Source organism: Thalassophryne amazonica, chromosome 4, assembly GCF_902500255.1.
Source record: "Thalassophryne amazonica chromosome 4, fThaAma1.1, whole genome shotgun sequence".
NCBI classification, from domain to species: domain Eukaryota; kingdom Metazoa; phylum Chordata; class Actinopteri; order Batrachoidiformes; family Batrachoididae; genus Thalassophryne; species Thalassophryne amazonica.
The window spans coordinates 113702217-113726988 of record NC_047106.1 but is presented as its reverse complement, the minus strand read 5'-3'; the positions used below and the strand labels follow the sequence as shown (position 1 = coordinate 113726988).

At 39.8% G+C, this 24772-nt stretch overlaps 1 protein-coding gene across 1 annotated transcript in view; it reads right to left on the bottom strand.

Annotated features, from left to right (window-relative positions):
- Positions 1-4174: 4174 nt before the first annotated feature.
- mtus2b (microtubule associated tumor suppressor candidate 2b) overlaps positions 4175-24772 on the bottom strand; it is a 163337-nt gene continuing 142739 nt past the window's right edge. The window contains exons 11-16 of the mRNA XM_034168835.1: positions 22086-22191; positions 21922-21995; positions 21724-21822; positions 19315-19434; positions 11354-11451; positions 4175-4881 (exon numbers count right to left, since the gene is read on the bottom strand). Of these exons, the coding sequence (XP_034024726.1) occupies positions 4674-4881; positions 11354-11451; positions 19315-19434; positions 21724-21822; positions 21922-21995; positions 22086-22191 (705 nt within the window). The 3' untranslated portion in view covers positions 4175-4673. The remainder of the gene's footprint in view (positions 4882-11353; positions 11452-19314; positions 19435-21723; positions 21823-21921; positions 21996-22085; positions 22192-24772) is intronic.

Below are 24772 nucleotides of genomic sequence, written 5' to 3'. Positions count from 1 at the left end.
TTCATACTTGAGAGCGTTATGTAGGATGGTATCTGGATCTGATTTTGTGGCCATTTAAATGTAACATTGAAAACCCAGCTTTAATGTATATTTTACATTATATCTCAATCAAAAGTGCCTCAATCACTCATTTTTCTGATATGGATTTACCTGCACCACCAAAACTGGATGGAGGTTCCAATTTTTTGCCTGTCTGTCGTCCAGTTATCAGTCAGAAACCAACTGCCAAAAAGCAATGACAAATTGTGCATAGCAGAGATAACCAATGTTCTGTGAAAATGATCTGAAAAAGAATTCAGAAACCAAAAAAGTATGAAAAAACAAACCTGACAACACCACAAAAAACTTTGTTTCAAGTGCATGAACTAATTACATGCTCCTGACATTTGATCACATTTAATTTAGCTTATGAAAAAGCCACTTCTAACAGGAGGACTTTGACTAACAATTTTTCCAAAATAAAAATTGGAAGCGGTGCTCGAGTTTTGTATAAATTTGCACATTCTGAAATTCTGCAGCAATACTCTTAAGTATCGCGTACATGGGTCTACACACACACAGAACTGTGGGAATCTGAGGACGTATAGCTTGATACACCAACCATATTAAACTTAAAAGGCCAATAAACCCATGTACCACATTATGACTTGTTTATCACTGTATCACAAAGCTCACGATGGCCACATTTTTCATTGTGATTTAATGCTTAAATGCAAAGTGTAACATACTACTTTATTTCATCCACATATGCTACAGCTGCAATTCTGGGACAGAAAAATTCACAAAAAATGTGAAAACGAAACAATGCACAATAACTTGGTCAAGAAGTGCTTTTTATATCAAGTTATCCAGAACCTGATCTCTTTTCAAATACTGAATAAACTCTGTAAACATTTAACAGAATGACTAAATACATATCTGGTGTGTAAAGTGTAAACAAAACTTAATCTGATGTAAAACAGACATTCAATAAATGAGTATAATGCTGTGTCCACAGGACAAAGAGGGCGCTCGGTGCAACCACAAAAACCTGTTGGTCAGTTACAATTCTGCTGGCTGTCAGCACACAACATCAATGTCATCCCGTTTTCATAAAACACACATCCCTCTTGGAGCACATTTGTACAATGATTGTTTGGAGAAGCTGCTCATTTTATCTAAAATTAAATAAGACTACGTTTGACATAAATGCTGACTACACTATGCCCTTTTAAATATTTGTACATATTTTGTACATTCAAATAAGTGTTTTCAAATTATACATGAGCCAAATGGTTTTATAATAAGCATAGACTTAAAAAAAGTTTTTTTTTAAATAATGTTTCTTTCACTTTTATAAGTGATAATTCTCACAACCTGAGATCTTCCCAACAATGTGTAATGAGGTAAGAGACCAGAATTTTATGGTTTTTATATGTATTTCAAATATTCAGTTTTTCGAACGTTTCAGTTGTAGAATGAACATTTTCACCAGATTTTATGTGGTGACAATCAACAACTCAGCTGTACAGGAAAAAAGTTCCATTTTCTGTTTATACTGTACAAAAACAACAATGAACAGGATTTTTTACTTTTGGTGGACAAACAATCACTTAATGTCTAGATTTAACCATGTGACTCTGCACCGGCAAACTGTTCTCAACCAAAGTCTGAGGAAGGTGGGATTTGGTCCAAGCAGGAACTCAGCCAGATCTTTATTTAGCTCCTCAATCAACTTGACACTTTTCAAACACTGTTAAAATAATAATATATTGTCTTTATGGTAAAAAAAAAAAAAAAAAAAAAATGGCAGTTGTGGTTGCCACAGTAATTCTGTAAAAAATATATACACCTTTACATAGCAACCTGTAAATTTTACTGTATAAATGTGTTGTAATTTACTAAAAAAAAAAAAATCATGTAGTAAAACATGATAGCATTTTTTTTTTTTACTAATCTTTTCCCCCTCCAACATGTTTTTTTTTTTCTATCAAATTTTCCCCTTGGCTTCTCCCTTCTATTTCCACTTGGGGTCGCCACAGCAAAACAGAATAGGCACAAGTTTTAAATCAGATGTCTTTCCTGACACAACTCCACATTACATGGAGAATGGGCAGGGGTGAGGTTTGAACTGGAAACAAGCACACTGACCTCTTGGCCACCACCCCTACTGTCAAATTTACAATAGTTCCTGGAAATGTATTTACACATTTTTACTATACATTTTAAAGAAATTTTCTGGCAACTGCTGTTTTTTTTTTTGTTTTTTACAGAATTATTCTGGCATCCACAGCTGCCAGATTTTTTCCCCCCTGTAAAAACAACAATTGTTTTTAAACAATGTAATGTGGGCATTTTTTGTTCAATTGACAACTGACAATTGTCATTTTTTGTGTTGTGTTGTGTGTTGTGTTCTATAATAAGAGTTTGATCCAGATATGGATTTGGTTTTGGAGGAAGAAGTTGCACCTAAAATCTTTGGCTGTGTCAGAAGTGGTTAAATTCCATACAAATATAAAGAAAAAGCATAGCACACTCAAAATATTGATGTCCTACCACTGTTTTATTTCATAATAACGTTTCGGCCAAAGGCCTTCGTCAGATTGCAGCTTCAGTTGGACCAAGTGTTCAAAATTGTTTGTCAACCCAGGTGCTCAAAACCCCCATCCAATGAGTGGGAGGTCCCAAGAGTGATGACACCCAGTGATTTCAGCCCATTCTAAAAATTCTAAAAAAGACAAACTGGTACATTCCTATCTTCCTCCTTCTCCACCAAAAACAGGCCAAATCATGTTGACTCCTATCCCTGATGGTGATCGCAGGTGTGGAGGCTGTAGTCAATGTAACTACACCTATTGCTATAACAGTTTTAAACATCCCCACACTGGTAAAGTCATACCCATCAGAGGCATCATATCCTGCAACACAAAATCTGTTATCTACATGATTACTTGCCCATGTGGAAAAGCCTACGTGGGAAAAACAAGCAGGGCTTTAAAAACATGGATTGCAGAACATAGGAGCACAATAAGATGTAAAAACTTAAATTATCCTGTGGCAGCTCATTTTGTGGAGTTCAATCATCCTAGCTCTTCTTTAAGATATATTGGTATTGAACATGTAACTCTGCCACCAAGAGGTGGGAACCTGGAAGTGCTACTGTCAAAAAGACAGCACTTCTGAATCCACCATTTGAAGACTCTCACTCCTCATGGACTCAACATTGACTTTAAGATGTTTTTTGTGATAATGTTTTTGTAATCATGTATTGTTTATGCTGATGTTTTTCCTATGAACATTTAATAATCTTGTCTTCTGATTTTTAGAATGGGCCGAAATCACTGGGTGTCATCACTCTTGGGACCTCCCACTCGTTGGAGGGGGTTTTGAGCACCTGGGTTGACAAATAATTTTGAACACTTGGTCCAACTGAAGCTGCAATCTGACGAAGGCCTTTGGCCGAAACGTTATTATGAAATAAAACAGCGGCAGGACATCAATATTTTGAGTGTGCTATGCTTTTTCTTTATATTTGAGTTACTATTTCTGCATATGCACCTCAGCAGAGGATCTTGGTGTGCATTTTTTACATACTTAAATTCCATACAAACCCACACATCCCTTTTATTTGGTTCACTTCTATTATGATATTAAATTAACCTCATTAACATGAACACATTTTAAACATGAACAACAATGTCAAACAATAATGGAGCACAAACCAATCATGGAGCCACAATTTTAGTAGGGTCTGAGGAAGATGGTAAACTGTATACGCTGTGGGCGGAGTCTGCCATCTGACTGCAAAAATGAGGAATAATTCCAGTCCATCAGTCTGGATAGTTCAAAGATGAGGGATGTGGGAACACGAGGAATGACCAGAGGGATGATGGCGGTTTACATCCCTTTATAAAAAATAAAAGTCAACCTGTGTTGTCCGTCCACCTTTCTGCTCCATGTCCTCACCCTGTTGGCAGAAAGTCGGCTATTTGAACCGTTACAACTGGAAGACAGAACATGCTTTAGAGGTCATTTTTACAGCATAAAACCAATAACGTAATGACGTGTTGAGAGTTCGGTGGATTTCTGAGTTTTACCCACAGAGTAACCCTTTAACCATACCTGTCAGACTTTGAGCTACCTGTGGACCAGACCTCAGCTGGTATATGAGACCTGCTCCAGAGAAGAATCCAAACCGGGACTGGAACTCTGTAAGTTGTAGGTAGTTGTGTTCTTTGACTGATGACCTGCACCTCCACAGACGTTGCTGGTGGGAGAGAATGAGATCACAAAGGCGCTTTTGTGTTTATGGCTGCACTGCTGATGTTTGCCCTCTCACGCACTGGTCGCCCTGAGCACGGGATGAGAAAGTAGAGCTGCAGATGGAGGCTGAAACATGGAAATGAGGCACTGACTTGAATTCTCCTCTCTGAAGTCTTCAACAGGAAGGTTTCCTGTTTTGTCCACTGTAGCATTCCAGTACCTCTGCTCATGTAGAGCAGAATAAAAAAAACACCCCTCTGAATAAGAAAAAGGTCTAAAACAACAAGTGGGATCACTGTGGAGTCCACCTGGGTGTTGATTTTAGAAATGCATCAACTGAGTTTGAGAAACAAACATCTACATGGTCTAAAATCACTTTCAGTGGAAGAGAACATTCAGTGGAGTGAATAAAGTCAAAGATAAGAGGGAGTTCATTGATGGTAGGAGTGGGGCCGGGCGGGGGAACTTTGTCCAGAGGAGGGGCGACGGATGGGGGAGGAGCTGGGTGACATATGTGGGCTCAACTCGCCTGTCTGAAGGCGCCACAGCAACTCCTCATTGGTGCGACTCAGGCGCTTCTTCTCATTGCTCTCTTTCTCCACATGCACCTGCAAGTTGGCGTTCTCCTCAGAGAGTTGCCTGAGAATGAAGTGGGACATGTCGAGGTTAAAACAGCATCTCACTTTAGTGCAGCATTCCCTTCAAATGCACAGTGCGGGACCTCTAGAAGGTACCTGTTCATTGTAAGTCAACCCTCTGTTATCCACTGACAGAAATGAACCCCGATCAAAGACAGAAAACGTTTTCATGTATGTACTTCATTTACACACTTACATTTACTGTGGTGTAAAAACAAGAGTTGAGCTTTTTGCTTTTCATTGTGGCATGAATTTTTCATACATTTAAAAAAAAATGTAATTGCATAACTGAAGATTGAGCAGGAAGCCATGAACCGGCAGACGGTTGTTCTACAAAGTGACAATCGTGGGTTTCGTGAGGTATGCTGAACCTAAAGCCTGGACCAGAACAGGTTATGTTCAGAGTTGGTTCAGGGTCACCACAGCAGACCCAGTACAGATCTGCAGTGGGATTTGGCACAGGTCTTACTCAGCCCCCGGGCTTCTTAAATGCTCCAAGTACTAACAGTGACAAAGAGCAGACTGGCTGTCAAATGAAAGTTGGCTGTAAAAGTGATTATTTAGTTGTGATATACACACAAGGGCACATAGTTGTGAGTGACTTTAACTTTGATATTGTATTTAATTTACGTTACGCTGTAGAGGTTTGTTTTCATTGAGTGTAAAAGGAACAATTTTCAAAATATAAGGAATGGTAAATGGGCTGCCTTCATACACCTCTTTTATGTCACGTGCAGATGCTGAAAGCAGTTTTAAATGATGCTTCACACTCACACCCATACACCAATTTCAGCATGCTGCTATAGCTGGTGCTCAGTTGCGCGCTGGGAGCAATTTGTGAGTTAGAGACCTTGCCCGGGGGATCTTTGTGATTTACATGTCTGATAAAGAATCAAATCAAGGATCTTGCCTCCTTAACCTTGAGCACACAAACTCCAGAATACAATGAAGGCTGAACTCTATTTTTAAAATTTGATGTCAGAAACAAATGAAAATGTGTGTTTTTAAAATTAACATTGAATCGGTGTGTAACTTTGCAAAAACAATGTCGGACTCTGTAGTTTTCTCTGGGCCCCTCCCCAATCGGACCGGGAGTGATATGTTTAGCCGCATGTTCTCCTTGAATTGCTGGCTGTCTGAGTGGTGTCCAAAAAATGAGGTGGGCTTCACAGATAATTGGCAAAGCTTCTGGGGAAAACCTGGTCTTGTTAGGAGAGACGGCATCCATCCCACTTTGGATGGAGCAGCTCTCATTTCTAGAAATCTGGCCAATTTTCTTAAATCCTCCAAACCGTGACTATCCAGGGTTGGAACCAGGAAGCAGAGTTGTAGTCTTACACACCTCTCTGCAGCTTCTCTCCCCCTGCCATCCCCTCATTACCCCATCCCCGTAGAGACGGTGTCTGCTCCCAGACCACCAATAACCAGCAAAAATCTATTTAAGCATAAAAATTCAAAAAGAAAAAATAATATAGCACCTTCAACTGCACCACAGACTAAAACAGTTAAATGTGGTATATTAAACATTAGGTCTCTCTCTTCTAAGTCCCTGTTAGTAAATGATATAATAATTGATCAACATATTGATTTATTCTGCCTTACAGAAACCTGGTTACAGCAGGATGAATACGTTAGTTTAAATGAGTCAACACCCCCGAGTCACACTAACTGCCAGAATGCCCGTAGCACGGGCCGAGGCGGAGGATTAGCAGCAATCTTCCATTCCAGCTTATTAATTAATCAAAAACCCAGACAGAGCTTTAATTCATTTGAAAGCTTGACTCTTAGTCTTGTCCATCCAAATTGGAAGTCCCAAAAACCAGTTTTATTTGTTATTATCTATCGTCCACCTGGTCGTTACTGTGAGTTTCTCTGTGAATTTTCAGACCTTTTGTCTGACTTAGTGCTTAGCTCAGATAAGATAATTATAGTGGGCGATTTTAACATCCACACAGATGCTGAGAATGACAGCCTCAACACTGCATTGAATCTATTATTAGACTCAATTGGCTTTGCTCAAAATGTAAATGAGTCCACCCACCACTTAATCATATCTTAGATCTTGTTCTGACTTATGGTATGGAAATTGAAGACTTAACAGTATTCCCTGAAAACTCCCTTCTGTCTGATCATTTCTTAATAACATTTACATTTACTCTGATGGACTACCCAGCAGTGGGGAATAAGTTTCATTACACTAGAAGTCTTTCAGAAAGCGCTGTAACTAGGTTTAAGGATATGATTCCTTCTTTATGTTCTCTAATGCCATATACCAACACAGTGCAGAGTAGCTACCTAAACTCTGTAAGTGAGATAGAGTATCTCGTCAATAGTTTTACATCCTCATTGAAGACAACTTTGGATGCTGTAGCTCCTCTGAAAAAGAGAGCTTTAAATCAGAAGTGCCTGACTCCGTGGTATAACTCACAAACTCGCAGCTTAAAGCAGATAACCCGTAAGTTGGAGAGGAAATGGCGTCTCACTAATTTAGAAGATCTTCACTTAGCCTGGAAAAAGAGTCTGTTGCTCTATAAAAAAGCCCTCCGTAAAGCTAGGACATCTTACTACTCATCACTAATTGAAGAAAATAAGAACAACCCCAGGTTTCTTTTCAGCACTGTAGCCAGGCTGACAAAGAGTCAGAGCTCTAATGAGCCGAGTATTCCTTTAACTTTAACTAGTAATGACTTCATGACTTTCTTTGCTAATAAAATTTTAACTATTAGAGAAAAAATTACTCATAACCATCCCAAAGACGTATCGTTATCTTTGGCTGCTTTCAGTGATGCCGGTATTTGGTTAGACTCTTTCTCTCAGATTGTTCTGTCTGAGTTATTTTCATTAGTTACTTCATCCAAACCATCAACATGTCTATTAGACCCCATTCCTACCAGGCTGCTCAAGGAAGCCCTACCATTATTTAATGCTTCGATCTTAAATATGATCAATCTATCTTTATTAGTTGGCTATGTACCACAGGCTTTTAAGGTGACAGTAATTAAACCATTACTTAAAAAGCCATCACTTGACCCAGCTATCTTAACTAATTATAGGCCAATCTCCAACCTTCCTTTTCTCTCAAAAATTCTTGAAAGGGTAGTTGTAAAACAGCTAACTGATCATCTGCAGAGGAATGGTCTATTTGAAGAGTTTCAGTCAGGTTTTAGAATTCATCATAGTACAGAAACAGCATTAGTGAAGGTTACAAATGATCTTCTTATGGCCTCAGACAGTGGACTCATCTCTGTGCTTGTTCTGTTAGACCTCAGTGCTGCTTTTGATACTGTTGACCATAAAATTTTATTACAGAGATTAGAGCATGCCATAGGTATTAAAGCAGAGGTGGGCAATCATGTGCCATAAAGGGCCGAGACACTGCAGGTTTTCCGTGCAACCAGTCACCTCAGCAGGTGATTTCATTAATGATCAGGTGTCTCAGCAGGTGATTTCATTGACAACCAAGTGTTTATGTTCAGAGGAGAAGCTCATCAGCAACCCACCTGCTGAGGTGAATGGTTGCATGGAAAACCTGCAGTGTCTCGGCCCTCGATGCCCACCCCTGTATTAAAGGCACTGCGCTGCGGTGGTTTGAATCATATTTATCTAATAGATTACAATTTGTTCATGTCAATGGGGAATCTTCTTCACAGACTAAGGTTAATTATGGAGTTCCACAAGGTTCTGTGCTAGGACCAATTTTATTCACTTTATACATGCTTCCCTTAGGCAGTATTATTAGACGGCATTGCTTAAATTTTCATTGTTACGCAGATGATACCCAGCTTTATCTATCCATGAAGCCAAAGGACACACACCAATTAGCTAAACTGCAGGATTGTCTTACAGACATAAAGACATGGATGACCTCTAATTTTCTGCTTTTAAACTCATAAAACTGAAGTTATTGTACTTGGCCACACAAATCTTAGAAACATGGTGTCTAACCAGATCCTTACTCTGGATGGCATTACCCTGACCTCTAGTAATACTGTGAGAAATCTTGGAGTCATTTTTGATCAGGATATGTCATTCAAAGCGCATATTAAACAAATATGTAGGACTGCTTTTTTGCATTTACGCAATATCTCTAAAATTAGAAAGGTCTTGTCTCAGAGTGATGCTGAAAAACTAATTCATGCATTTATTTCCTCTAGGCTGGACTATTGTAATTCATTATTATCAGGTTGTCCTAAAAGTTCCCTGAAAAGCCTTCAGTTAATTCAAAATGCTGCAGCTAGAGTACTAACAGGGACTAGAAGGAGAGAGCATATCTCACCCATATTGGCCTCTCTTCATTGGCTTCCTGTTAATTCTAGAATATAATTTAAAATTCTTCTTCTTACTTATAAGGTTTTGAATAATCAGGTCCCATCTTATCTTAGGGACCTCATAGTACCATATCACCCCAATAGAGTGCTTCGCTCTCAGACTGCAGGCTTACTTGTAGTTCCTAGGGTTTGTAAGAGTAGAATGGGAGGCAGAGCCTTCAGCTTTCAGGCTCCTCTCCTCTGGAACCAGCTCCCAATTCAGATCAGGGAGACAGACACCCTCTCTACTTTTAAGATTAGGCTTAAAACTTTCCTTTTTGCTAAAGCTTATAGTTAGGGCTGGATCAGGTGACCCTGAACCATCCCTTAGTTATGCTGCTATAGACTTAGACTGCTGGGGGGTTCCCATGATGCACTGAGTGTTTCTTTCTCTTTTTGCTCTGTATGCACCACTCTGCATTTAATCATTAGTGATTGATCTCTGCTCCCCTCCACAGCATGTCTTTTCCTGGTTCTCTCCCTCAGCCCCAACAAGTCACAGCAGAAGACTGCCCCTCCCTGAGCCTGGTTCTGCTGGAGGTTTCTTCCTGTTAAAGGGAGTTTTTCCTTCCCACTGTCGCCAAGTGCTTGCTCACAGGGGGTCGTTTTGACTGTTGGGGTTTTTACGTAATTATTGTATGGCCTTGCCTTACAATATAAAGCGCCTTGGGGCAACTGTTTGTTGTGATTTGGCGCTATATAAATAAAATTGATTGAAATTGATTGATTGATTAAAGTGATAACTGTTCATTACGATGCAGTCGTGATAAAAATCACACTATGAGTAGAGGGGCTGCAGCTGAGCGTGCGCGTCATTCTGCCGTGAACAAAGCCTGTTAAAAACAGCGTCGTGCTGCACTTGAGAGACATGCACAAAGAATCGCGGCACAAATTTAAAGAGTTGAGGATGATGTATCCTTCATTGATGCAGATGCTGTTAAAAGTGCGAATGGAAGAAATACAGCATTCAGGAAGCCTGTAAAAACAGCATCGTGGGGAGCTCCAGCTCCACATTTGCACAGCCTGTTAAAACAGCCTGCAGACAGCAGGCTCAGCACACATCTGGATCCAAAATCTGACAGAATCTCTCAAAGGAATTAAGAGAATTATAGGCCAAGAGTCTTCCCTGTACATTCTTGAGCTCACTGAACCGAGCGTCTCTCTCGAAATGCATGCACAGCTAAGCTGGCAGAACATCCACAGCTCCGGGAAAAAATTAGTGCCGTATCCCTGAGTATTTCTGAGCGTCTGATCCACCGAGCCTGACTGAATTTGGATCAGTGGCGGTAGGACAAACGTATTTATCCTGAAAGGTTTATAAATAAAGTTATTGTTGCTCACTCACCAGACAATGTAGACATCCTCATCTTTTTGAAAATGAATTTGAAGTTATAAATTTAGAACAGGTTTGATCCATTTCTGCTTATTTCTTTTACTTTTCATGACTCTGACAGAGGTTATTTTTTATTAAGTGATACCGTTACTGCAATTTAATACAACAATGAAGTGTTTTTATTTTAAAATATATAAAACACTGGAGACTTTGTTTTCATTCAGGATCACAGGCAAAAGTTTATTCTTTTCTTTACTCATTAGGTTCTTTTTAAAAACTTTTTTTTTAATCTGAAAAATGATCCAGTCTGTGGCTTAAACATTGTATCTGGTCTAAACCACATGGCTTTTGTGATTTGTGTCACCCCTAATATTGTTAAAATAGATTTAACATTAATATCATATTCTAACTTAAAAGTGTTTCTCAAACTTTAATAATGACTCCAAAGTCTAATATGTAGATAGTAATACACTGTCAGAGTGGTAAGCGGACCTGTTGGTTTTGGACATTTAGGTGGTCCATGTGATTTTATTTATTTATTCATTGTTAAGTGGTCCTTGGCCTGAAAAAGCTTGAAAAACACTGTTTTGGAGCTACTACAAAGCAGCAAATTAAGTTATATGTCAACCTTTTTGTTGGCCACATGACCTTTGACCTTGGGTGACACTGAATCGTTAAAGTAAAGGTCATAACTGTTTGGCTCAAACAGTCTGGAGTTAATATGGAATAGGAATAGTGGAAGGACTGTGTGATAATGTGTGTTTTTCTCCCTACTGTTTATTGCTGTGACTTGTGCATCCATAAAACCTTCTAAGTCGGCACTGAAGTCTGACCTGGACACAGCAAGGTTCTTGTCAATTCGTTCCTTGAGGTCCTCGTTCTGCTGCTGTAACACCTGTAGTCTCTCCTCCAGGTGCACATTCTTTTCAGCCTGCTCAAAAACACAGGGCAAAAATGGCACAACCTTAAATTATTTAAAGGCACAATTCAGAATCAAAATGCGAAGAAACCAAGACCCCTGTGCCTCTAAACAAGACAGGAAAATGGCTTACAAATCTCAATGCAATATGCACTTTTGAACCCTCGATACATATCACAACATCATTTCTGTACTTGATACTGCTCATTTATTCGTTCATTTTCTATACCTACTTATTCCAACTGAAGGTCATGTTGGAGCTGGAACCTATCCCAGCAGCATTGGGTAAAAGGCCGGATACAACCAGGACAGGCTGTCAGTCTATCTCAGGGCCGACACATTCACACCGTCACTCGCAGTCACAGAAAGAACCAGGTCAAAAGCAAACCTGGGACACTCTCGCTGTGAGGCAACAGTGCTAACTAACCACTATGCCACTGTGCTGCCCAATATTGCTAATATAAATTTTTTAAATGCATGCATAAATTTCAGTGTGTGTTGTTGGTGTGTAAACCAGCCATTTAGTACTTTAGCTATACTGCTAAATGTGAGTTCTGTGAATATTTTCTTTTTCTTGTTCTTTGCCTTTACCCTATCCCAAACTGACTTCATAACTTACATGTCTGTTTGATAACACCCATAATCATTTTAATATTAATGGCTTCCCCAACCCTAACTGACCAGATTTTAAAGCTGGAACCTCAAACAGACCCAGTTATGCCAAATAAACAAAATGCAACAAAGAAGTGTCAAACATGCAAAACAAATATGACAAAAGTATCCAGTGATTTCTGTCCAGACACCACATGCTCAGACAGGGGACCGCTAGATGGACACTCTTCTCTGTTGTAGCTATCTGATGACTTCAACAGCACCTCGAAGAAAGAGAGGAAGCACAGAAATTAATCTGCCGGAACAAATAACTCATAGCCACTATTTCTCAGCAGCAAATTAACAGAGTAAACAAACAGGATTCTAATGTGGTCGCTGGAAGCTAGACCTTTGCTTTACTAACAGTCCCAGAATTTAGATATGATGAGGCTGAGACCTGCTCCCGTTCAGTTCAATTCAATACAGTTTATTTGTACAGCACCAAATCAAAACATAGTAAGACAACCCAAGGCGCTTCACAAGGATAAGGTCTCACCTTACCAACCCCCCTAAACAGGCACATAGGCAAAAACTCCCTCTGGTGTTTTTAAGGAAGAAACCTCAACCACACCAGACCTGGGGTGGGTGGGGGGCTCACTGCTTAGGTCATACTAATAATAACAAAGATCAAATTAACAAAGTACAATAGAGTACCTCAGACAGAGAGGGAGAGAACAGAATCAATCAGCCCTAACTAACAGCACACACAATCTAATTCTCAGCAGTAAACCAACAGAGTAGCATAAAGGATACTAATGTGGTCGCCGGAAGTGAGCCCTTAGCATCACTAACAGACCCAGGATTTAGATATAATTTAGATGGAGGGGAAAGTAGTTCGGTACAATGCTAATATATTAGTCATACAAAAGAGAGAACAGATGGATTTAATGTGGATTTGAATAACCCCACAGAATCAGACTATTTTATTGCAGGCAGACTGTTCCACAGAACAGGCATAAGAAAAGGCTCTGGCCAGCTGACTTCTTTTTAGAGCACAAGATTGTACCCAAAGTTTAATTAGATCAGCCAGACAGGGAAGTACTAGTCCATTTATGATTTTGTACATTAATAACAAAACCTTCAAATCTGACCTTACACTGACAAGAAAGCAGAAATCAATCTGGGCAAAAAGTTGGCTGTGTTTCTGGTCAGACCACTGTGTATTCTGCGCAATCCGATGGTTCACTTTTGCAGGTTACAGCGTCACAATAAGTTTGAACATTTTCAAATCCATCATGATGGTCTACATATTTCTGCAACATCAGTATGACCACAAATTACACACTACAGCATGCTCCAGTTGGGTATCTGGTTGTTTTTTGGCTCCCAACTATTCACTTCTGTGGTTCAAAAAAACAATCAAAAACAGATATAAATCAGATATAATCTGTGTAGATGGGGTAAAATGCATCATTGGCTTTAATTTTACAGATGGCTTTGTTTTATAATTCATTAGTGCATCTTGAAAGAAATAATTTCTGCTTGAACATGGATGTGGTTGTACAGTCAATGTGATCACAACTAAAACACAATGCAGATTATTTTCTATTTTGGAACAGAGCCATTTCATTGACCAGGGTGGGCGATGTATGCCGACCTCTTTAATGTGTAGGTGACACCAAAAATGTGCACATATAATCACTAAAAATGATGAAATGTTGATATTTAAAAAAATTCTGAACAATAAAAGTCAATGATAAGTGTGAAGGTGAAAGAAACAACAGCTGTCTAAAGCCTGCACTCTATTTCAGCCCTCAACCGCGGCCATATTGGTGCTACATCATCACCGCAATGGCATTTGCTGATTCAAGCCCAAATCAATTGTAAGCACGGTGGAGGTCGAGCTGTTTTTGGATGATTTTTTTTCTAGTGTGGAGCTTTTTTTAAGTCCATTCTGACTGTGTGTCTGAAGAAGCTGTGGAAGACACAGCCTTATGGTTTTGAGCCTTATTTAGATCGCAGTGAGGGAGATGAAACCTTGGAGGAAAACCTTCAGTCTGACAACAGTGACTGAAGGTGACAGAATGGTGATTAGAAAATAAATAAATAAATACTGCAGGGAATTTCGGCATGCGGGTGGAGGTGATACTTTTTTTCCAGCTCTTTGGTCTAATCAACTAATTAAAAAAAGTTTTATTAACTGTGACATCAGAAAAAAAAGTGATGGTGTGAATATTTTATTTATGATTTTTTTTTCCCCCTTGAGAAACAGGTGCATTCAAATCTGAAAAATGTCATGAGGGACTGAAAATATCAGCCATTTTTTAAATAAATTTTGTTTCCTTCCTGAATACAGTTTGTGTACTGTATGTTAGCAGCGTAACATGTTATTTTTAAATACTAAAACCATTCACACAAGAAAATAATGTAGTCTTACCCATCGGTTTCAGTGAGATCATCTTCATTTTGATGAAAAGGTCTGAAAATAATTTAATTCACTGCCCTGGCTGAAGAAAAGTCCATGATCAATCAATCAATCAACTTTTTTCTTGTATAGCGCCAAATCACAACAAACAGTTGCCCCAAGGCGCTCCACATTGCAAGGCAAGGCCATACAATAATTATGAAACACAGTCTACGTCTAAAGCAACATAACCAAGGGATGGTCCAGGGTCACCCGATCCAGCCCTAACTATAAGCCTTAGCGAAAAGGAAAGTTTTAAGCCTAATCTTAAAAGTAGAGAGGGTATCTGTCTCCCTGATCTGAATTGGGAGCTGGTTCCACAGGAGAGGAGCCTGAAAGCTGAAGGCTCTGCCTCCCATTCTACTCTTACAAACCCTAGGAACAACAAGTAAGCCCGCAGTCTGAGAGCGAAGCGCTCTAATGGGGTAATATGGTACTATGAGGTCCCTAAGATAAGATGGGACCTGATTATTCAAAACCTTATAAGTAAGAAGAAGAATTTTAAATTCTATTCTAGCATTAACAGGAAGCCAATGAAGGGAGGCCAACACGGGTGAGATATGCTCTCTCCTGCTAGTCCCCGTCAGTACTCTAGCTGCAGCATTCTGAACCAACTGAAGGCTTTTTAGGGAACTTTTAGGACAACCTGATAATAATGAATTACAATAGTCCAGCCTAGAGGAAACAAATGCATGAATTAGTTTTTCAGCATCACTCTGAGACAAGACCTTTCTGATTTTAGAGATATTGCGTAAATGCAAAAAGGCAGTCCTACATATTTGTTTAATATGCGCTTTGAATGACATATCCTGATCAAAAATAACTCCAAGATTTCTCACAGTATTACTAGAGATCAGGGAAATGCCATCCAGAGTAACGATCTGGTTAGACACCATGCTTCTAAGATTTGTGGGGCCAAGTACAATAACTTCAGTTTTATCTGAGTTTAAAAGCAGGAAATTAGAGGTCATCCATGTCTTTATGTCTGTAAGACAATCCTGCAGTTTAGCTAATTGGTGCGTATCCTCTGGCTTCATGGATAGATAAAGCTGGGTATCATCTGCGTAACAATGAAAATTTAAGCAATACCGTCTAATAATACTGCCCAAGGGAAGCATGTATAAAGTGAATAAAATTGGTCCTAGCACAGAACCTTGTGGAACTCCATAATTAACTTTAGTCTGTGAAGAAGATTCCCCATTTACATGAACAAACTGTAATCTATTAGACAAATATGATTCAAACCACCGCAGCGCAATGCCTTTAATACCTATGACATGCTCTAATCTCTGTAATAAAATTTTATGGTCAACAGTATCAAAAGCAGCACTGAGGTCCAACAGAACAAGCACAGAGATAAGTCCACTGTCCGAAGCCATAAGAAGATCATTTGTAACCTTCACTAATGCTGTTTCTGTACTATGATGAATTCTAAAACCTGACTGAAACTCTTCAAATAGACCATTCCTCTGCAGGTGATCAGTTAGCTGTTTTACAACTACCCTCTCAAGAATCTTTGAGAGAAAAGGAAGGTTGGAGATTGGCCTATAATTAGCTAAGATAGCTGGGTCAAGTGATGGCTTTTTAAGTAATGGTTTAATTACTGCCACCTTAAAGGCCTGTGGTACATAACCAACTAACAAAGATAGATTGATCATATTTAAGATTGAAGCATTAAATAATGGTAGGACTTCCTTGAGCAGCCTGGCAGGAATGGGGTCTAATAAGCATGTTGATGGTTTGGATGAAGTAACTAATGAAAATAACTCAGACAGAACAATCGGAGAGAAAGAGTCTAACTAAATACCGGCATCACTGAAAGCAGCCAAAGATAACGATACATCTTTGGGATGGTTATGAGTAATTTTTTCTCTAATAGTCAAAATTTTGTTAGCAAAGAAAGTCATGAAGTCATTACTAGTTAAAGTTAATGGAATACTCAGCTCAATAGAGCTCTGACTCTTTGTCAGCCTGGCTACAGTGCTGAAAAGAAACCTGGGGTTGTTCTTATTTTCTTCAATTAGTGATGAGAAGAAAGATGTCCTAGCTTCACGAAGGGCTTTCTTATAGAGCAACAAACTCTTTTTCCAGGCTAAGTGAAGATCTTCTAAATTAGTGAGACGCCATTTCCTCTCCAACTTACGGGTTATCTGCTTTAAGCTACGAGTTTGTGAGTTATACCACGGAGTCAGACACTTCTGATTTAAAGCTCTCTTTTTCAGAGGAGCTACAGCATCCAAAGTTGTCTTCAATGAGGATGTAAAACTATTGACAAGATACTCTAACTCCCTTACAGAGTTTAGGTAGCTACTCTGCTCTGTGTTGGTATATGACATTAGAGAACATAAAGAAGGAATCATATCCTTAAACCTAGTTACAGCGCTTTCTGAAAGACTTCTAGTGTAATGAAACTTATTCCCCACTGCAGGGTAGTCCATCAGGGTAAATGTTATTAAAAAATGATCAGACAAAAGGGAGTTTTCAGGGAATACTGTTAAGTCTTCTATTTCCATACCATAAGTCAGAACAAGATCTAAAATATGATTAAAGTGGTGGGTGGACTCATTTACTTTTTGAGCAAAGCCGATAGAGTCTAATAATAGATTAAATGCAGTGTTGAGGCTGTCATTCTCAGCATCTGTGTGGATGTTAAAATCGCCCACTATAATTATCTTATCTGAGCTAAGCACTAAGTCAGACAAAAGGTCTGAAAATTCACAGAGAAACTCACAGTAACGACCAGGTGGACGATAGATAATAACAAATAAAACTGGTTTTTTGGGACTTCCAATTTGGATGGACAAGACTAAGATACAAGCTTTCAAATGAATTAAAGCTCTGTCTAGGTTTTTGATTAATTAATAAGCTGGAATGGAAGATTGCTGCTAATCCTCCGCCCCGGCCCGTGCTACGAGCATTCTGACAGTTAGTGTGACTCGGGGGTGTTGACTCATTTAAACTAACATATTCATCCTGCTGTAACCAAGTTTCTGTTAGGCAGAATAAATCAATACGTTGATCAATTATTATATCATTTACCAACAGGGACTTAGAAGAAAGAGACCTAATGTTTAATAGACCACATTTAACTGTTTTAGTCTGTGGTGCAATTGAAGGTGCTATATTATTTTTTCTTTTTGAATTTTTATGCTTAAATAGATTTTTGCTAGTTATTGGTGGTCTGGGAGCAGGCACCGTCTCTACGGGGATGGGGTAATAGGGGGATGGCAGGGGGAGAGAAGCTGCAGAGAGGTGTATAAGACCACAGCTCTGCCTCCTGGTCCCAACGCTAGACAGTCACAGTTTGGAGGATCCCAAAAAATTGGCCAGATTTCTAGAAATGAGAGCTGCTCCCTCTAAAGTGGGATGGATGCCGTCTCTCCTAACAAGACCAGGTTTTCCCCAGAAGCTTTGCCAATTATCAATGAAGCCCACCTCATTTTTTGGACACCACTCAGACAGCCAGCAATTCAAGGAGAACATGCGGCTAAACATGTCACTCCCGGTCTGATTGGGGAGGGGCCCAGAGAAAACAACAGAGTCCGACATTGTTTTTGCAAAGTTACACACCGATTCAATGTTAATTTTAGTGACCTCCGATTGGCGTAACCGAGTGTCATTACTGCCGACGTGAATTACAATCAACATGATGGGTCAAGTCTCTGCTGTACCGATCTGCAACTAGCACAGTCAACAACAGGTGTAATCCGTTCATTGCGTCTGCAGCTGATGGTTCGAGTGTCTGCTGTACTGATACGTGACTGGCACAGTCAGCTCCAGGTGTAATTCGTTAATTGGGTCTGCAGCCGATGGACAGAATCTGTGCTGTACTGATCCACGTCTGGCACGGTCAGCTCCAGGTTTAACCCGTTCATTGCGTCTGCGGCTGATGGATCGAGTCTCTCCTGTTTGCTCTGCAAGTTAAAAGACTGTGGAGAAGCCACCGACATTGTGTGCTCCACCTGCCAATCAAAAGGATTCTGTCGATGAGAATTAACCGTTCTAACACGTATAAAAATGTGCATCACCAACCCGAACCACTCAGTGGAAACGGGGCTGTTGGTTGCCTGTAAAAATCCATAAATTAATGGGGCTATTAAGATAATAGTTCTGGCAGTGATGCCACTTCCTCCTCCTTCTCCAATGTCGGGACTCTCCGAGAAGTTCCTGGTTTTTAGTGGCGCGCATTTCAAAATCCAAATATTTATCTCTTCAGTAACTGCGCATCAGGAAACGCTACATTTCAAACTGTTGTTTAGTCTTAAATACTCAAAAAAACATTTCATATCATGTCACCTACACTTTAAATCACCTTTGGAAATATAATGTACATCCATAAGTCCCTTGACAGGCATGCCCCACTCTTCAGCACAACACATTTTTCAGATGTTAACACTTTAAGAATTTGTAGCTATGTATTAATGTGTTGTTATAACATTAGCACACAGACTGGATACAGTACTGTCGTGAGCATGCCCAGTAGCTTCTGTGTTATAGAGCTGCATTCGATATCACTTGTAATCGACAGTAATCTGGCGTATAATTGTGTATAACATTATGACACACAACTTCAGACAACCATTGTGGACAACTGGGCCAGATTACCTAATTTTTTAAATGAGGACAGCAATCGGGTACCAAAATCATCAATGAGAAGCTAACCTACCTTGCGATTAACTTATTTATGCAGAGGACAAATTTCCTTGCAGGGATCAATAAAGTTTGTCAGATCTTGTATGCTTGTAGAATTCTAATAGAAAACGTGAAAGAAATAAAAAATGTTCTTTGTTGCTACATGAAAACAGCACTTTGGAGCTTACTATTTTCTCTAGCTCTGAAATCTTCAACTCCTGCTGATGAATTTGTTGATTCTTCATCTTCAGTACTTCTTTCAGGCTCTTGAGGTCCTCCTCGATATGTTTATACGGTGCTAAAGCATCCTGTCAGGGCACATATTAAAAACTACCATCAAACTAGAAGCAACTAACAACTTAACCTCTTTCAGACATGCACTTTAAGCTATCAACGTGGCTCCAATTTGAGACTACAGTTTTGTTACTTATGTCTGAGTAGATTTAACACTGAAATTGCTATCTGTTAAAATTAATTCATGACTCTAGCATGGATAAGCAGTCATATTGCTGATGCACATGCAAAACATTAAAGCACACCTATGTAAGGTTTTTATAAAACAAAATTGGTAGATGCCCAAAACAATCAAAACTACCTTAGACCTGTATTTCTCTGAGATATTCAATTAATGGATAGCTTTTTTGTAAATGGCTGAAACTAAAGCAGACACATACTTCCATCATATTAATTAATATGAGTGCTGTGGCAATATAACCAATGAGATGGCAAATATGAAAGAACTGATGTTGTTTCATTGAAGACCTTGTTCTGGTTGAACAGGAACTTTAACCCTCTGGAGTCAAATGACATGCCAGCGCGTCAAAAGTCACATGACCTAATTAAGCGGACATAGCACACAATCGGCTCCACTCTGAGTGTCTGAATGAGTGTTGAACGTGGAGACTTTTACCTCCACAGCACTTTTTAAATTTTGTTAATAGGACAAGTATAACTTGAATTATGATTAATAATTTACACAAGTTTTTTTGGATGATATTCTCATATTCGCTGCGCATTTTGCAGACAGCTGCAGTAAAACAACTCATTTCCTCCTTTCAACTGAAGGAGCGAGAAGGCGGGGAAGAAACAGGACTCCCTCAACTACAGCAGGAGAAAGGGGTGTTACCATTGGTGGAACACTCAGTAAATAACCAATCACATTCACCAACTTGAGGTGGGTTTGATGACAACACACAGATCCACGTAGGTGGGTCTGTGTGTGCGCGTTTTGCGAACAGGACTTTTCTTTCCACGTCTATCTGTCTGCCACAGCAAACAAGTAAAAAAACACACAAATTTTTCTTTAACACTGGTGTAAAATATATTATCAAATAAACAATGATCCCCAATCCACGTAATTCGGTTGCTGAGTGAAGGGAAATTGTGGTTTCATGCGGAGCGAAGAGGAGAAAGAGATCAGTTTTGAAAGCTGTGTTATTTGCCATGCGTGGAGTGTGTGTGTGTGTGGTGGAGTGTTTTAGCGTGTGTAGTTAGTGTGTGGTATAGTTTTATTTAGTTAGTGCAGCAAAATAATCAGGTGTCTGGAACAGCATGTCAAGTCTTTTTTTTTTTTTTAATGGCATGAAGACGATCGAAGTGCAGAGCGTGTCATGATGAAGTGGACTTATTGTTCTGGTCTGGACAAACCAGAGCAGGTGAATTCACCGATCTGTGCGCACAGACTAGCAGAGTGGATTGGACCACGCACTTCTCTTCCATCGTCTCATGCGTTTCTGCTCCAGCGCCGAGTCCTGCAGCAGAGCAGGGTGGAGAGACACAAACTGCCCCAGCAGTGAGTAGACTCCAGGGGAGGAGAAAACAGGAGTTCAGGTAGAGATCTCCCCACCCCCCAAAGTCCAAAACACCTTTTTCTATTTTTTTTTTTCCATCCCTTAACACAGTCAGAACAGTCTGTACCAATACCAATAGAAATGCTACAAAAACAAGGAATGAGTGAAAAATACACATGGATATTGAGGTGGAATATGTGTACAAATTCTTCTGATGCTTCTGATGTGCACTGAACAGGAACAGTTTTTCTGAGTGGCACAAATATAATTTGTGTAGTATCTTATTGCATGTACATAAATAGCCAGAAAAAACAACACCTGAAGCATTTCCTGCATTTTAATGTCAGTTGTATATAACTTTGTTTATGCTACATTTTTACATATATTTTGAAGTTAATAATTTCTATTTACATTCTAAGTTCTGAAAATAGCTCATTAAAAATATTTCTGGTTTTCACAGTAAAAAAAAAAAAAAAAAAAAAAACTTTTTTCTGATTCGAATTTTAGGTTTTGGGGTGAATTTAGGGTCACTGTTTTAATGCAGTATGGCAGAATGAAAGAACAGCCGTAACGTCACACAGGTGAGGTTGTGCTGAAAAAAATGACACCAAACAAGGCCAGGTAAACAGTTTAAGATAAATTATTAACGTAAAACCAAAAGTAGTCAAAAACGCCAAAACATTGCCAAGACTCCAGGGGGTTAATGTAAAGGAGATGCATGCCACAATATTGTCAGTGTATAAGGTGACACCTATACTGTTACAGCAAAAGTTCCATATTGTGTGATGCAGCAGTGCCACACATTACCACTATCTGCTCATCTGTGCTCCTACGCAGAGCTTCCTCAAAGCGCTTGGCTCGGTCCCGCAGGCTGCGATTCTGAAATGTCAGAGTGTCCACCTGATCCTGGTCACCAGACAGTTATGAATAAGGGCTTAGTTTCCAACAATCACCACCAAAAGGAAGTTCATTAAAAATATAAAAAGGTCATTCATCAAAGAGAACCTGCAGTGACAGTCTGATCTTCTCAAACTCTTCCTCTAGGGACTTTCTCTGCTGCTCGTGCGCCATCTTTAAATCTGAGGAAAATAAATAAATAAACACTGTTATTGTTTTTCCCTGACTGAGGTCATTTCAGTAGAACAGCATCACTTCAAACTGATTATTACTTTTCACGGTCCTGGTGTGCTCCTCCTGCAGAGTGGCCAGTGTGTCATTGTGAGCCGTCTCCATCTCCATCAAAGACACCTCATGGTTCTCATTCATCTCCTCAATCTAGAGACATAATTTCGACAATTACAAAAACATCTGTTCTTGTAATGACATCAGCTGTTATAGCAGGTCAGGAGCTTCATATACAAAGACTTGCGTGGATTTCCTACTTTAACGTGGCATATGCCAAAACCCAGAAGGTGGCATAAGCACATATTTACTCTCATATTTGAAAATGACATGCAGACTGGCACTCACTATCGCCTGACAAAGTTTGATCCGGATCGTGGATTTTGTGGACATTTGAATTTAATATTGAAAAGCCCATTTGGTGTACATTTTGCATTATATCTCAATCAAACGTGCCCCAATCACGTTGGCGGAGGTTTGCGCTCTACGAATTCAATGCTCGAGTTGCTCACAGTAAGAGGTTAATCTGCACAGTTTATGTGTGGATAGCGTTAAAAAAAAAAAAAAAACCTCTGCTGCTGCTGTTTTAAAGCATGCAAAAAAGTTTCCGAAAGCACAAACATTTAACCCAGTTATTGCTCTCAGTTATTTGTCTTTATTTACAAACAAAATCACTGACGCCAAACCAAAACGGAACATTTCCATAAAAAAAACAAAACAAAAACAAAAACAAAACAACAACAACAAAAAACATGACTTTGAAGTTTTCGTTTCCTGTATACAAATTGGTCATACGCTGTAGTGAGTGAAAAATGACATTTGGCCATACAAAATACAGGGAAACCGTACAGATTGACAGCATGTTTACAGCCCCCTGGTGGAATGGCATGAGTCCAGAATTGAATTGTCATCGTACACTGTACATTGTTTTTACATAATATCCCTAATTTCTCCAAAAATATTAGTCCTAGCAACTTTACGTTTTCACATCATTCATCCTTGACCCAAACTCCATAAGCATACCTTCTACTTCTTCTTTGTGTTTCGGCTGTTCCCTTTAGGGGTCGCCACAGCAGATCAATCGTTTCCATCTCACCCTGTCCTCTGTATCTTCCTCTGTCACACCAACCACCTGCATGTCCTCCCTTAGCACATCCATAAACCTCCTCTTTGGCCTCCCTCTGCTCCTCCTTCCTGGTGGCTCCATCCTCAGCATCCTTCTCCCTATATACCCTGGGTCCCTCCTCTGCACAGGTCCAAACCATCTCAATCTCGCCTATCTGACTTTGTCTCCAAACCATCCCACCTGAGCTGTTCCTTTGATATGTTCATTCCTAATCTTGTCCATTCTAGTCACTCCCAAAGAGAATCTCAACATCTTCAGCTCTGCCACCTCCAGCTCTGCCTCCTGTCTTTTTTTAGTGCCACCATCTCTAAACCGTACAACATAGCTGGTCTCACTACTGCCTTGTAAACCCCTTCACTCTTGCTGATATTCTTCAGTCACAAATCACTCCTGCCACCTTTCTCCACTCACTCCACCCTGCCTGCACTCTCTTCTTCACCTCTTTACCACACTCTCCATCACTTTGAACAGTTGACCCCAAATATTTAAACTCATCTACTTTCACCACTTCTACTCCTTGTAACTACACTATTCCACTGGGCTCCCTCCCATTCACACACATGTACTCAGTCTTGCTTCTACTGACTTTCATTCCCCTTCTCTCCAAAGCATATCTCCACTTCACCAGACTAGATTCAACTTGCTCTCTACTCTCACTACAGATCACAAAATCATCTGCAAACATCATAGTCCATGGGGACTCCTGTCTGATGTCACCTGTCAACCTGTCCATCACCACTGCAAACAAGAAAGGACTCAGAGCTGATCCTTGGTGTAATCCCACCTCCACCTTGAATGTGTCTGTCATTCCGACTGTGCATCTCACCGCTGTCACACTATTCTTGTACATGTCCTGCACTACCCTAACATACTTCTCTGCCACTCCAGACTTCCTCATACAATACCAAGCTCTTCTCTTGGCACCCCGTCATAAGCTTTTTCTAAGTCCACAAACACACAATGTAACTCTTTCTGTCCTTCTCTGTACTTCTCCAACAATATTCTCAGAGCAAACATTGCATCTGTAGTGCTCTTTCTTGACATGAAACCACACTGCTGCTCACAGATCTTCACCTGTTTTCTAAGCCTAGCTTCTACTACTGTTTCCCATAACTTCATGCTGTGGCAGATCAACGTTATGCCTCTGTAGTTATTGCAGCTCTGCACATCACCCTTGTTCTTGAAAATAGGAACCAGCACACTTCGTCTCCACTCCTCAGGCATCCTCTCACTTTCCAAGATTTTATTAAACAATCTGGTTAGAAACTCTAATGCCATCTCTCCTACACATTTCCATACCTCCACTGGAATGACATCTGGACCAACTGCCTTTCCACTCTTCATCCTCTTCATAGCAGCCCTCACTTCTTCCTTACTAATCTCTTGTACTTCCTGATTTACTCTCACCACATCATCCAGCCTTTTCTCTCGCTCATTTTCTTTATTCATCAGCTCTTCAAAATATTCCCTCCACCTTCTCAGCACACACTCCTCACTTGTCAGCACATTACCATGTGCATCTTTTACTACCCTAACCTGCAGCACACCCTTTCCAGCTCTGTCCCTTTGTCTGGCCAATCGATACAAGTCCTTTTCTCCTTCCTTACT